This window comes from Emys orbicularis, chromosome 3 (genome assembly GCF_028017835.1).
Source record: "Emys orbicularis isolate rEmyOrb1 chromosome 3, rEmyOrb1.hap1, whole genome shotgun sequence".
NCBI classification, from domain to species: Eukaryota; Metazoa; Chordata; order Testudines; family Emydidae; genus Emys; species Emys orbicularis.
This window is the reverse complement of record NC_088685.1, coordinates 188,599,130-188,614,240: the sequence shown is the minus strand read 5'-3', so window position 1 is coordinate 188,614,240 and position 15,111 is coordinate 188,599,130. Positions and strand designations below refer to the sequence as shown.

The following is a 15,111-nucleotide window of genomic DNA, read 5'->3' as shown; positions in this document are numbered from 1 at the left end:
GGGGGAAATGAAGAACTTGAAAATCCTGATCACATAAATGTCAGTCCTGCTGTGCCTATCCTGTGTCTCCTTACTCATATTGCGATCTCTTTCACTCTTTTAAAAACTCTGGAAAAACGTGGACAGTATTTGAACACGGGACCACAGCTTAAGGTATAACTGAGATGTTATTGATTTACTTAAGGTTTGTAATGTTATCCTGTTTTTCTACCCAGTCAGCAGCAGTTAAAGAACCTTCATGCAGATTTGGGTAGGCGATTGGATGACTCTTTATGCATAATCAATGAAAAAGTACCTTTCAATGACACAAGTAGGTATTTCATTGATTTCCCCACCCCACCCCCCACCCCAATTCAGTCTTAATTTGGGTATTCCTGTGGGAAAAGTGACCACCTTGTGAATTAAACAGATATTAGGCCCAAAAAACCCAGGAAGCTAACTGTCTCCCATTACAGCTACTTGTAATGGTGCATTAATGATGCTCGATATATGTAATGTTTAGTTGGCACTTCTGTTCTAACTTAGTGGTCTTTAAATATATAAAGCCATTAATTGTGTGGTAAATACAACTTAAAGCTCTATAGAGGGTGTCTTAAACTCTCCTATAACCTACCATCTGATCAACTTAAATTGGACAGAATATTATAAAAAGAGAGGGTAATTCTGTTAATTTACCAAGGCCCTCCCATGGATGGCTCTTTAGGCGGTCATATCCAAGAGGGTTCTGTCAGGCAAGGAGAGTACAGTTGTTAACATAGGTTATTGCTTAGATGGGAGGAGAGTACTACCAGGAAAAAAATCTCAATGTCAAGTGGCAGTTTCTCAAATGTATAATGGCCTTGCTTGAGGATCCCACAGAAAAGCTTGATGCTTGGATAAAGCCCAGCAACAAAGGCAAATCTAAACTGAACTCTCCATATCCCAAGTAAGGTCCTAATTTCTCAGATTCTCTAGCATATCCAGCAGTGGGTTTCTTCCTTTCTCCTAGGAGTGTGGAGACAGGTAAGACGATTGAACCTGGACTGGGCAGGTTTAGGACTACATTTCTCTCTTGACACTACCCACAATTCTCTGCCTCCCGGTAGAGCAAATAGCAGGAAGCAGCCCTCTGTTTTTACTTTTTAAGACGGCTTCACAACTGTACCTTTTATACCTCCATGTCCAGATATTCAGCCTAACTCTCTCTTTGCTGAAAAAATACTTTGGGATTTTGACATGGAATTTGACCTGAGTCGGCCTGCCCCTTCTCTTCCCTTCCCCCACCCCATCTGCTGCAAAGTGGCCAAAAAGAAAAAGGACAGGGTGAGGGTCAGAAAGTGCTCAGCTTCTGCATCTCTCCTGTAGCTTCATGTTAAGGGAGAGTTGGCATGCTTTGCCAGGCTCTCCAGCAGAAGGGACCGAGCCCAGGCAAGCAGAGAAGGGCAGAATTGTCCTAGAATGTTTTGGAGGATTCTCATCCCATTCTAGGCAACGTATGGTCTGGTCACAAAGGGCTACTTGGGCAGGCAACAGGATACCCTCTGTTCCCCATAGAGCAGGACTTAGTGCCAGAAGAGCCTGAAGAGAGTGAGGAGAAGAAGCAGCAGCAGTAGTAACAGAATTGCATTGAAGGGCTTTTACCTGTCCTTTGAGCCATCATCCACAGTGGAACAAGTAATGGGCTTAGCAAAGTTAGCTTTCCAAACCTTGAAGTCAGGCTATACAGGATGCCAGGCTCTCTAGCTCCTTGGCAGCCTTGTGGGAAATTTGTTGAGGAACTGGTGACCTGGCTCCTCAACAGCTGTGTTTATGGGCTGCCACAGGTTAGGAGATGGGAGCCCTTGCTTCCAGGATCCCCAGCAGCTTGTCTGGTGTGTTGCCATGAAGCCAGAGTTCCCAGGGAACATATTTTGTTTTGGAAACACCAAAACATTCACTCCGTGGGGACATTTTGGTGTTTCTGTAATGAAATTCATTTTCTGCAAAAATTTTCAAGGGTTTTGGCTTTTTATCCTGATTTGGGGGACCCATTTTTTCCCAAAAACCTTAGATTTTTTTTTCAGAGGTGAAATTCACTTTCCTGCCCAGTCTGTTGCTTATTCACCATCTCACTGCTCTTCGAAAACAGTTCTGGTCTTGCTCTCCCACGTCAGTGTTGCCTAAGCTGAAATCAGTTGTTGCTCTCTTTAAAATTTGGACACAAGATATGTTTGCCATGTTTCTCTTCAACACCTACATGTTCTTCTTTCTGAGGTCTGAGATATCTTTGCTGGTTGGGCTGCCTACAAGGGGAGCTTAGAGTTTTCCCACATAATTTCTCTTTTCTCGTGAGATTAGGATTCAGTAATCTTGGATACAATTCTTGCTCTTCAGAACAAACAGGTGTGACCTACAATACTGTTCATGACAGTTCCTCACGTTTATCACCAGCAAAAAATAAACAAGTTTGTCAAATATAAATAATATAAAAAGGACAGTGCATAAGTTGCTTTGAAATACATTGTTTCCTCTTCCTGTGCAAATTGACCTAAAGTATGGATCTCTTCAATTAAACAAAATATGAATGTGGATTTCAAATGCTAACAATTGGCCAAATAAGTCTCTGTAAAACTTAAGATGTTTTCTAGCTCTAAATACCCCTTTCCCTGAAGAAGTGGACCCATGCCAAATTGATGCGCACATTTAATTTAGTGATAGTTTTATATGAAAAATTGAAAATCTTAAAATTACTTTAACTGGTTTATGCCCTTTTATTTTTCTCTTGAAGCACAAGAACAAATTACAAACTAACAAATTTTTTTTGTCAAATATGTAATCTTGAGGAATACATTGCCTTATGTGCCAAATCTGACGTTGTTTTAATAAAAGATCATCTTGAATTCTCAGAAAATGTTTTTTAAAAGTCTGAAAACTCCTTAATGGTAGAAAAGTATTCTTTCTACCCCACTTACTCTGACTCCACCAGTCACTGGATAAATGTGTTTTACTGTCTCTTGTAAGTTTTGGCCTTAAATTTGGGTTTTTAGACTGTTAAAAACTAGGGCTGTCAAGCGATTAAAAAAATTAATCATGATTACCGTATATACTCGTTCATTAGCCTGTTCGTTTATAAGCTGACCCCCCAAGATGGTTAGGTAAAAATAGCAAAAACTGTATGACCCTTTCATAAGCTGATCCTGTATTTCAGGGGTTGGCAAACTTTTTGGCTCCTGGCCAGTTAGGGTAAGCTGCTAGTGGACCTGGCCGTTTTGTTTATCTGGAGCATTCACAGGCATGGAGCCCCTCGGCTCCCAGTGTCCGCGGTTTGCTGCTCCCAGCCAACGGGACCTGCGGGAAGTGGCGCGCCACTTCCTGCAGCGCCCATTGGCTGGGAACGGCGAACCGCGGCCACAGGGAGCCGAGGGGCTCCATGCCTTCAGACTCTCCAGGTAAACAAAATGGCAATGTATTAGATATTCAATTCAATGATTTCATAGAGTTTAAAATCATCAAATTTTGGTGTAGACCCGTTTATAAGCCAATCCCCACTCTTCGATGCATCACTTTTTTACCAAAAATATTCGGCTTATGAACGAGTATATATGGTAAGTGCGCACTGTTAATTATAGAATACCATTATTGAAATATTTTTGGATATTCTACATTTTCATATATATTGATTTCAATTACAACACAGAATACAAAGTATACAGTACTCACTTTATATTTTTTTTGATTACGTGTATTTGCACTGTAAAAAAACAAAAATAGTATTTTTCAATTCACCTAATACAAGTATTGTAGTGCAATCTCTTTATCATGAAAGTTGAACTTACAAATGTAGAATTATATACAGAAAATAACTGCATTCAAAAATAAAACCATGTAAAACTTTAGAACCTGCAAGTCCACTCAGTCTTACTTCTTGTTCAGTCAATCACTCGGAGAAACAAGTTTGTTTACATTTTCAGGAGATAATGCTGCCCACTTCTTGTTTACAATGTCACCTGAAAATGAGAACAGGCATTCTCATGGCACTGTTGTAGTTGGCATCGCAAGATATTTACGTGCCAGATGCGCTAAAGATTCATATGTCCCTTCATGCTTCAACCACCATTCCAGCGGACATACGTCCATGCTGATGATGGGTTCTGATTGATAACAGTCCAAAGCAGTGCGGACCGACACATGTTCATTTTCATTATCTGAGTCAGTTGCCACCAGCAGAAGGTTGATTTTTCTCTTTTGGTGGTTCAGGTTCTATAGGCACTTCAGATTCTTAAACCTTGGGTCGAGTACTGTAGCTATCTTTCGAAATCTCACATTGGTACCTTCTTTGCGTTTTGTCAAATCTGCAGTGAAAGTGTTCTTAAAATGTGCTGGGTCATCATCCGAGATTGCTATAACATGAAATACATGGCAGAATGTGGGTAAAACAGAGCAGGGGACGTACAATTCTGCCCCAAGGAGTTCAATCACAAATTTAATTAACGCATTATTCTTTTAATGAGTGTCATCAGCATGGAAGCATGTCCTCTGGAATGGTAGCCGAAGCATGAAGGAGCATACGAATGTTTAGCATATTTGGCACGTAAATTCCTTGCAATGTCGGCTACAAAAGTGCCATGCAAATGCCTCACTTTCTGGTGACGTAGATCAGAAGAGGGCAGCATTATCTCCTGTAAATGTAAACAAACTTGTTTGTCTTAGCGATTGGCTGAACAAGAAATAGGACTGAGTGGACTTGTAGGCTCTGAAGTTTTACATTGTTTTGGTTTTGAGTGCAGTTGTGTAACAAAAAAAGTCTACATTTGTAAGTTGCACTTTCACAACACAGAGATTGCACCATAGTACTTGTATGAGGTGAATTGAAAAATACTATTTCTTTTGTTTATCTTTCACAGTGCAAATATTTGTAATCAAGAACAATATACCTGTTCATAAGCCGAATTTTTTAGTAAAAAAGGGAAGCACCAGAGAAGGGGGTCTGCTTATTAAAGGGTATAAAGAGGGAGAGGTGGGACACGGCCCCTCCCCCCAGCAGAGGGAGCAGAGAGAGGCAGCAGAGCCAGAAGGGAAGAGGCAGGGCCAGAGTCTCTCTGCTTCTGGCCAGGCTGCTCTTCCCCCAGCCTCCAAAGCGGCTGCAGCTGTGCCACTCGGCCCCGCCCCCCAGAGCAGGCTGTGGCTGTGCCACCCAATGTAGCGGCACAAACAGCAACCCTCCACTTTTGCAACTAGCTGCATTTTCTGACACACTAAAGTGAAGGTTACTGGGCATGCTCAGTTCGGGTGAGCATGCTCAGTGCACCCAAAGTAGGGAATTGGGAGAGGGAGCTTTTTGTGTCGTCCCACCGGCCCGCTGGAGCACGGTGCGGCCGTGCCACCCGGCCCAACCCGCTGGAACATGCTGCGGCCAAGCTGCCCGGTCTGGCCTGCCGGAGCAGGCTGCGGCCAGGCCAGAGACATCCTCCCCAGATAAGGTGGGAAGGGATGGGATGGGGAGAGTGTGGGGGTCCCGGGCTAGGGGTGGGGGGTGGTCACGGGTTACTCCCCTGACCCCCAGCTTCTCCCCCCCACACCCCCCCCCAACATTTTCCCACCAGTTGCTCTTCCGGCCCGTCAGGGTAAGCAGCTGGTGCGCCGGGACACTTTGTTTACTTAGGTTTACCTCCGTGCCTGCGGACGCTCGAGGTAAACAAACCATCTCAGCTGACCAGTGGCTTATCCTGATGGCCTGGGAGCCAAAGTTTGCTGATCCCTGAATTATAGGGTCGGCTTATGAACAAGTCATAAAAAATTTCCATTTTTACTTATCCATCTTGGGGGGAGGGGTCGGCTTATAAACGAACCGGCTTATGATCGAGTATATACTTTGATTTGAATTTCAACACAGAATACAATATATATAAAAAGGTAAAAACATCCAAAATGTTTAATACATTTCAGGTTTCAGAGTAGCAGCCGTGTTAGTCTGTATCCTCAAAAATAACAGGAGTACTTGTGGCACCTTAGAGACTAACAAATTTATTAGAGCATAAGCTTTCGTGGGCTACAACCCACTTCTTCGGATGCATCCGAAGAAGTGGGTTGTAGCCCACGAAAGCTTATGCTCTAATAAATTTGTTAGTCTCTAAGGTGCCACAAGTACTCCTAATACATTTCAGTTGGGATTCTATTGTTTAACAGTGCGATTAATTTTTTTGAGTTAATCGTATGAGTTAACTGCGATTAATCGACAGCCCTATTAAAAACCATAAAAAATCCAGATTTAGAATGGAAGTGCCATTTCAGCCACAACTTGGTCATAGTAATGATGCTAATGTGGGGATATTCATTGTGACTATTTCGAAAATCAAATGATTTTTTGTTCAGCTATATACTGTTTGGTATCAGCTACAATTTTTCTTTGCCAAATCTGTAAAATTTATTTTAAACTCAGTGACGTTGTGGTAATGCAGACTAAACATTAAATTTATCAGATTTCATTGTTAGACTGTCACAAGAATTTAATGTAAAAAAATAATGTAAAAACATTATTTGTATGTGTAACTGTCAATTTTTGGCTTGTAGGATCTAGTCAATATAATGCTCTTAATGTACCATTACACAATAGAAGATGTCAGGTAAGTAATAACCTTACATGGCTTAACCTGTAAAAGTCTATTGTTTTTTTACATAAATGAAATATGAATGTTTAAGACAAAAATGTAAATATCCTATTGAGCCTGACACTGAGCAATAAGCCAGCAGGCTATTTCGGCTGCACTGCTTTTATTACACTTCAGTGCAATTCCCTCCTCGAATCCTCTTTATTTTACAAAAGCACAGATCATTCAAGTTCCACTGCTGTGCTCTGGGCAGGCCCAGTGGAGGAGTGCTATGTTGCCCAGAGGCCCCACCTTCATGTATCATAAAGTTCCGGATCAGAGCAAGTCCACTTGTAGTATAACCACCAGTCAACTGCTATTGTGTTTTGCTGGTGCTTTTGCTGAGGATGTGGGCTGATGCTGCTTCCATGGCTCTGCTAGGGTCATGGAAGGGAAGAGGAACCACTGGATGTAGTATGAAGGTTCCTGATTACAGCATGCAGGGATTCCTTCAGAAAGATTGCTATGACTGCCCTCTGCTCTTCAGGAGCCTCTCTGAAGAGAATGGGCTCACTGTCTCTGTGGCCGTAGCCAAGCTGGGAGTGAATGGATGGCTGCCACTGGCCTGTTTTGTGATGGAGATAGTCTAGTTCCAGGCAATTGCTGAGTGGTAGGGTCTGGCTGAACCAATACTTGAAGTGACCTCCCTTTTTGGGCTGTGGGAATATGGTGTCAGTCAATCTCTGACCCTGCCTTTGATACAGAAGCAGATCCATACTGGTTGGTCACTAATCTACAGTCTTGAAAATCTGTTTTCAGGGCAGATTTTTGCACCTGTAGTTTTATTGCATTAATGAGGTTCTACTGTAATTGCACCGATTGAAATACAGAGGGGACACCAAAATAGGAGGAGGCGAGTGGAGTGTTTGGGGTAGGTTAGGGAAATAGACAATAAAAAGAAATGTATGAGGTACTATATCTGGGGAGACTCAACAAACAGTGAAATTTTATAACATAGATTTTGTCTAGACAGGACAGAATAAGGGAAAAAAAACATGGGGTGATTGTAATAAGTTGTGAAGGTAGGGTCACAGGATACATCTACAGCAAAGCACCACCAGAAAACTAGGTTACATGAAAAGGAATATACTGTCTTAAGTTAAAGACTTTCTTAAGCTATTCTTGCGATATTGTGTGCAATTTTGTAGTAATAGGCATGATGGCTTGGTTTAAAAAGTTACTTTGGAACAGATTCACAAAGGTATTTTGGCATGTAAAGATTTAGATAGGTGCCTAGTGGCTTTTAGTAAAGCACCTAAGCAAGTTTCAATGGGAGTCCTATGCCTAACGTGCATAGGTGACTTATTAAATCCCACTCAGTGCCTATCTACATCTTTAGGTGTTGAACTCCCATTGAAGCTTTTTTAAATGCAGCTAGGCACCTAAATACCTTTGTAAATTTGGCCCCTTGTTATTGAGTTTCTAAATATTGAAATACTTAAATTATAAAATGAAAGTAGTTTAGAAAATGGGTACAGCAAAATGCTGGTGCAATGCTGCATGATATAAAAGCACTCTATCTTTCATAGAGTGGCATTCTGCAATTCCAGATGCCTTTGTTGTCCCACCGCACAACACGTTAAGACCCACATTTTAAAACATGGTAAACATTAAAACCATATATGCTGATGACAGGACTGTGTCCAGAGCTGTCCTTCAGGCAGAAAGATATAAATCGCAATAGGGAGTCAAACTTGATAGGAGTTATAGATAATAAAAACTGTTCTTGTCCCATCTAATTATAAGCAGTGTTGTTTTTAAGGTCTCCATTGAAATAAATTGTATTTGTTGTAACTGAAATATACCAACTGTAACTGTTTGTGTTAAAGCTGAAGTTGCGGGACATTGCTGGTCAGGCTTTGGCTTTCGTTCAGGATCTTGTGACAGCACTTCTGAACTTTCATACTTACATGGAACAGAGAGTCCAGATTTTTCCCATTGATTCTGCCACTGATACTATATCGCCATTAAATCAGAAGGTAAACTTATTTTTTTCAGTTAATATTGTACAGAAACTTGATTACCTTATACTTTGGCCTGTTCCTGATGTCCTCTGATCACTCTCATGGGAAACACCTTATCCTTCCCTTATTGGAGCAACATTAGATAGAACATTGGATAGAAAGCTGGCTAGATCGTCGGGCTCAACGGGTAGTGATCAATGGCTCCATGTCTAGTTGGCAGCCGGTTTCAAGCGGAATGCCCTAAGGGTCGGTCCTGGGGCCGGTTTTGTTTAATATCTTTATTAATGATCTGGAGGATGGTGTGGACTGCACTCTCAGCAAGTTTGCAGATGACAGTAAACTGGGAGGAGTGGTAGATACGCTGGAGGGTAGGGACAGGATACAGAGGGACCTAGACAAATTAGAGGATTGGGCCAAAAAAAACCTGATGAGGTTCAACAAGGACAAGTGCAGAGTCCTGCACTTAGGACGGAAGAATCCCATGCACTGCTACAGACTAGGGACCGAATGGCTGGGTAGCAGCTCTGCAGAAAAGGACCTAGGGGTCACAGTGGACGAGAAGCTGGATATGAGTCAACAGTGTGCTCTTGTTGCCAAGAAGGCTAACGGCATTTTGGGCTGTATAAGTAGGGGCATTGCCAGCAGATCGAGGAACGTGATCGTTCCCCTTTATTCGACATTGGTGAGGCCTCATCTGGAATACTGTGTCCAGTTTTGGGCCCCACACTACAAGAAGGATGTGGAAAAATTGTAAAGAGTCCAGTGGAGGGCAACAAAAATGATTAGGGGTCTGGAGCACATGACTTATGAGGAGAGGCTGAGGGAACTGGGATTGTTTAGTCTCCAGAAGAGAAGAATGAGGGGGGATTTGATAGCTGCTTTCAACTACCTGAGGGGGGGTTCCAAAGAGGATGGAGCTCGGCTGTTCTCAGTGGTGGCAGATGACAGAACAAGGAGCAATGGTCTCAAGTTGCAGTGGGGGAGATCTAGGTTGGATATTAGGAAAAACTTTTTCACTAGGAGGGTGGTGAAGCACTGGAATGCGTTACCTAGGGAGGTGGTGGAGTCTCCTTCTTTGGAGGTTTTTAAGGCCCGGCTTGACAAAGCCCTGGCTGGGATGATTTAGTTGGGAATTGGTCCTGCTTTGAGCAGGGGGTTGGACTAGATGACCTCCTGAGGTCCCTTCCAACCCTGATATTCTATGATTCTATGATTAATAATTTCTGAAGGAGCAGTCTTTCTTCTTCAGAGGGTCACTGCTGTGACAGGAATCCTTTGGGTGCAGGAGAGGGGATGGTTGTAGAGAATCCTATTTTCCCCCCTCCCTGTGCCTTCACTACATGAGCAGTACAATGGTCAAAACAAGGCTCTCCTAGAAGCATAGAAGCCAAACTAAATTGCATTTATGAAATGAGCCAGCAGATTACCTTCAAATATCTAAGTATTACATTACCTGAGAGCTGTCCTTTCTTTTTAATAGCTGCTATAAGAATATTTTGAGAGATGGAGGAACATGAGGATGAGAAGAATGTGAGGAACAGAGAAAGGCCTAGCTAACTGTATACATTTACATCTCTGTAATAGGAAACTAAAAGGGAATATTAGAGGTGGAAGTGTTATGGTTCGCATACAATTAACTTTTGAACTCTGTTCCCAAGTTATTCATTGTCTTACTGTCTGATCTTGGGCTACCTGTCTGTTTAACCATGCTTTTGTTCTAGAGGGATTATAAAGCTTTGTGTCCGTACAGTGCTTTGAGCTATTCTTAGGGCTTGTCTACACTGGCAATTTACAGCGCTGCAACTTTCTCGCACAGGAGTGTGAAAAAACACCCCACTGAGTGCAGCAAATTTCAGCGCTGTAAAGTGCCAGTGTAGACAGTGCCCCTCATGGAGGTGGCTTTTTTGTTGTTGTTGTTGTTTTTGTTTTTGTTTTTTTAAGAGCGCTGGGAGAGCAGCGCTGCACCACGACCACACAAGCCACGTAAAAGCGCTGCCACGGCAGACTATCCCTTAGATGGAAGTGACTGTGGAAGGGGTTGTATAGAAAACATTAATACTACCTGCAATGAAATCTTTTCCTACAGCATAATGTGTTGTTCAGAGTTGTTGAGCATATTCCATGTGATTGTTTCTTTCTATGGGACAAAGCTCAGAAAATAACTTTGTCTACCCACACTTTGCTGTAACCCAGAGCTGTCACTGCTCTGAGATCTTGGACCTAGACTTTCAGTGCCCAGAATAGCACTTAAATGGTTGGACAACCCAGTTTACTTTTGGCTACTGTAACTGTGGAAGGCTTTTCTATTCTTTAGCCTTCTTATCTAATAGTTTGGGCTTCTAATATATTCCAAATTATTTAGCTTGGGTACTAAGCTAAAAGTTATCAACTTCTCCACTCTCAAGGTCGCTAATACTGTTGCTAGTACTATTAATTAAATAGCTCTGCACTTCGAGCTACAAGAATTAGCTTTTTAGTAATTGGTTCTGTGGTAGATTTCAGGAGCAGAACAGAAAATAGATTAAAAAGTCAGACACTTTTAACATACGATTTACTTGCATTCCTCTATGTACAGTGCAGTGTTAATTTAACTTCCAAAGTGCAGTTGCACTCTGAAAAGTGACTGTGCAGTAACAGCACAATCTTACATTGATCTGGTCCCTTTGTATGTTCAGTGCCATATCAACTGACTTAAATAACAAATTCTTCCTTTTTACAAATCCTTATAGCACTGCAAAGGCAACACAGCTGAGTGTGTAAGCTGTTCGTACGTGGTCTTCTACATCCCAAGAATTGTTGACATTCTAGTCACTTACACCTAAGCAAACACATTGAAGACCAGGCCACTATACCGGTATCTTTGGGGGTTTAGTGCCCCGCAGAACTTTCCTTGGTGGTGGTATGATGGCAGATCTGACCCAGCTTGACTCTGAGTCCATGGTGAATTTGCAGAGCTGGCTATTGGAAAAACTAATTTTTACTTGTGAATTGAACACATTTGGTTTGAAAATCATTGAAACACAAAATAGCAATTCGCAATAGCCCCTTGTCTAAAATTGCTGTGCAGAGCAGGTCTACATAATTCAATTTAAGTGAATTTAGTAGTTGTGTGAGTATCCAGCTGGACAGTTATGAAGCCTGATATTATCTTTTATCCACAGAACAGACATGGCGTGGGCAATGGCGATGTAAACTATCTCAAACTGTTCACAATTGGCACCTCTGGGTACTACTGCAATGCTGTGACTGGGGTCCTAGTGGGGAGCCAGCTGTGGTCACTCAATTAGGGTGTCAAGTATCAGAGGGGTAGCCATGTTAGTCTGGATCTGTAAAAAGCAACAGAGTCCTGTGGCACCTTTAAGACTAACAGATGTAGGGTGAACTGCAAAGAATGAGGCAGACAGTCCCCAAAAAGCTGGTGGATATTCCAATACTTAGATTCACCAAACCAGCACAAACAGCTTCTTTATTACTTTACTTGTTACTCAGAAGTCCAAACAACACAGTTCCCTTAAAGTGATCCAGCCTCAGGCTCCCATCCAGGTACCCACATCAAATATGATGAAAATTTCTGTAAATCTTATTTCATCGTATAAAATAACAGGTTCTACCAATCCCAAAGGATCGGACACATTACCTCCCAGGTTAATGAATGTTTCAGATCTTACCCAAATACACACTACAGCCAATTCTTATTAACTAAACTAAAATTTATTAAAAAACGAGAGAGAGAGAGAGAGAGAGTATGGTTAAAAGATCAATATACATAGACATGAGTTCAATCTGTTGAGGTTCAGATTCATAGCAGAGATGTTGAGCTTCATAGTTGCAAAGAGTTCCTTTAGAATTCAGTTCATAGGTTATAGTCCAATGTCCAAATCTCATATTCAGGCGTACCAGCATAACTGGGACTTCAGTCTTGCGACTCAAACTTCCCCTGATAAAGTCAAAGCAGATCTGAGATGACAGAATCAGGACCCAAGGATCTTTTATACAATTTTATGTCCTCTTTGACAAGTTGGGAGTTCCTCAGGGAACAAAAGGTAATTAGGATGACTTTGAAGGATGTCTATCCTGGGTACTTAGCTATAGGAATTAACATAAGGCCATTTGCTTGTTCCTCCACCATTCACAGTACATTCCAAAAAGAGATGAATACCAACATATCCCGTGTTTACAATTCATTTAAATGATAGGATCTTCTTTTGAGCTCTGAATTATCAGAATATAGCATAGACAGGGACTATTGATTACATTGTCCACCCTACTCATACATATGTAAATACACAAAAACACAATCATTATCTCCCCACATCTTCTGTGGGGTACTTATTTTGCAGGATGTTTAACCCTTTCTAGCCATGCGTCACAAATACAAACTTTAAATTAATATAATCCGATTTCTTAGGCCTTGGCTACACTTGGGAATTCACAGCGCTCCGCGGCAGCGCTGTGAAGCGCGAGTGTAGTCGCGCCGCCAGCGCTGCGAGAGCTCTCACAGCGCTGTATGTACTCCATACAGTAGCTTGCAGTGCTGCGAGCGAGCGTGCAGTGCTGCAGGCGCTGATTACACTGGCGCTTTACAGCGCTGCGCTCGGGGGGGGGTGTTTTCACACCCCTGAGCGCAGCAAGTTGCAGCGCTGTACAGCGCCAGTGTAGCCAAGGCCTTAGTGAAGAGTTGTCCCTTCTTGATAGAGATTTATCTTCGTCAACACATTTGGAAATAGTTGTTAGCAGGGAAAGGTGCCTCCACTGGTACAAACTGATACTCAAATCACTGCTGCTATTTGATCCTTCAGTTTCTAATGGTCTCTGATCCAGTAGTTTAGGTGTTTTTTTCTTCTTCTGTCCTCTGAGCCTTTTCTGTGACCTGGTCTTATTCTCACCCTTTCGTGGTCTAATTGTTGCAATACACTCTTCTTTCCAGTGCTTCCTCTGTGGCTCTCCAACAGTTGAGTATCTCATGTCAAAGCTTCTCCTGAAGCTTTCTTTTATTATCTATGTGCTTGACAAGTGTGATCTCAGTGTCTCCACTGAGTTGTCCAAAAATGTCCCCCCTCTGTGCTTGGAATTCTCATAATGCTAGTGTCATGAAGTGGGTTAGCACACACTTACTGATGTATTTTCCCCCAACTCCAGGTTTTGTCTGATGCTTTCAAGCTATTCCTAAACTTTCAGAGTAGATGTGGATAGCTCTAGGTTCAAGTATTACTTTTTTCTTTGTGTATTCAGCATCAGACCAGATAGCTCCAAGTCCTGACAATACAACTCGAGAACATTCTGCTTGTGGTACTTCAACATCCTTAGATTTACCAGTTGCCCTTTGTTTAATCCTTTTTTGTGCATGTCTGAATGTCAAGAGCTCTAAGCACCACTTTCCTCTTGTTAACATTAGACTACATTGCATCACACTTTTTTTATTTTTGTAGGGTCCTTACAATATATCTGGTAGGGGCTTCTAGATGCTACTGCAATATAAATAATACCTGTGGGTAAATGAAGCCAAATCCTTTTATGGGGGAAATAAAATAAAAAAAAGTTTACTTTGAATGATTATGGCTTCAGTCAGGATTTGTAGAATAAATTGCTTAAAAATTCTGTGGTGTCAGTACAGTTGAAAGCCAGTGTTATTCTTATGCATCATCATGGGTTCATAACCTAATAAGAATGCACATCTTAAAAGCACTATTGTTCTAAAGTAGACCTCTTTGGAGGAGAAAGTTGTCATAACACTTTTTTTAAAGGGTTCTTAATGAAGCTTTACTTTTAAGGCAGCTCATTAGTTTTCTGTAAGTGAGCTTTAGGGAGATAGAGGTTCTGACTACTGTGCATAGCCATAAAAAAATTCCATCTTCCTTTTCTGAGGTATTTGCTCCAGTATCCCTGACCAGAATTTGCTTTCAGTGTCTTTTCCTCCCCAAAATAGTGCAGGGTATGGCTGCCCATCAGTAGGGGTGTATACCTTTTGTGAAGCACTTCGGGATCCTTCACAATGAAAAGTGCTATATTAATGTGAAATATTCATCTGTCAGCTTTGAGCAGTCTGTAATCTTTACTAGCAAGTGCCACTTAAACCTCTTTGTATTCAGTTCTCACAGTATCTTCATGAAAATGCATCCTATGTTCGTCCTCTGGAGGAAGGAATGCTTCACTTGTTTGAGAGTATTACAGAAGATACGGTGACTGTGCTGGTAATATTTTTGATCATATTTTTTCCTGATGAAAAATAAATCTTTACTGTGCAAATAGCTCTTAACCAGATTGATCTTTTCCTTAGGAAACAACTGTGAAATTGAAGGTCTTTTCTGAACATTTAGCTTCCTACACATGTTTTCTCAGGAAGATTCTTCCTTATCAGTTAAAAAGGTATTTTCCTCTTGAAATCTGTTGTGTTCTAGCTTGTATTACCAACCCCAACTCCTCAAAAGTCATCAGCCCACCCCCAAAACACCATTCAATTGGCTTAAAAAACACGAGATTTAAAAAAAAATATTTTAGGGTTTTCTGGCTTTCTGGCTTTTGAGGCAGTAGGCAGCATTTGG

The 15,111-nt window shown here is 41.7% G+C and overlaps 1 protein-coding gene across 1 annotated transcript in view; it reads left to right on the top strand.

Annotated features, from left to right (window-relative positions):
- The window catches only part of PPP1R21 (protein phosphatase 1 regulatory subunit 21), a 90,635-nt gene that overhangs the window by 37,179 nt on the left and 38,345 nt on the right, over nucleotides 1–15,111 (top strand). The window contains exons 7-11 of the mRNA XM_065400986.1: nucleotides 216–310; nucleotides 6,529–6,581; nucleotides 8,435–8,584; nucleotides 14,659–14,760; nucleotides 14,847–14,935. Of these exons, the coding sequence (XP_065257058.1) occupies nucleotides 216–310; nucleotides 6,529–6,581; nucleotides 8,435–8,584; nucleotides 14,659–14,760; nucleotides 14,847–14,935 (489 nt within the window). The remainder of the gene's footprint in view (nucleotides 1–215; nucleotides 311–6,528; nucleotides 6,582–8,434; nucleotides 8,585–14,658; nucleotides 14,761–14,846; nucleotides 14,936–15,111) is intronic.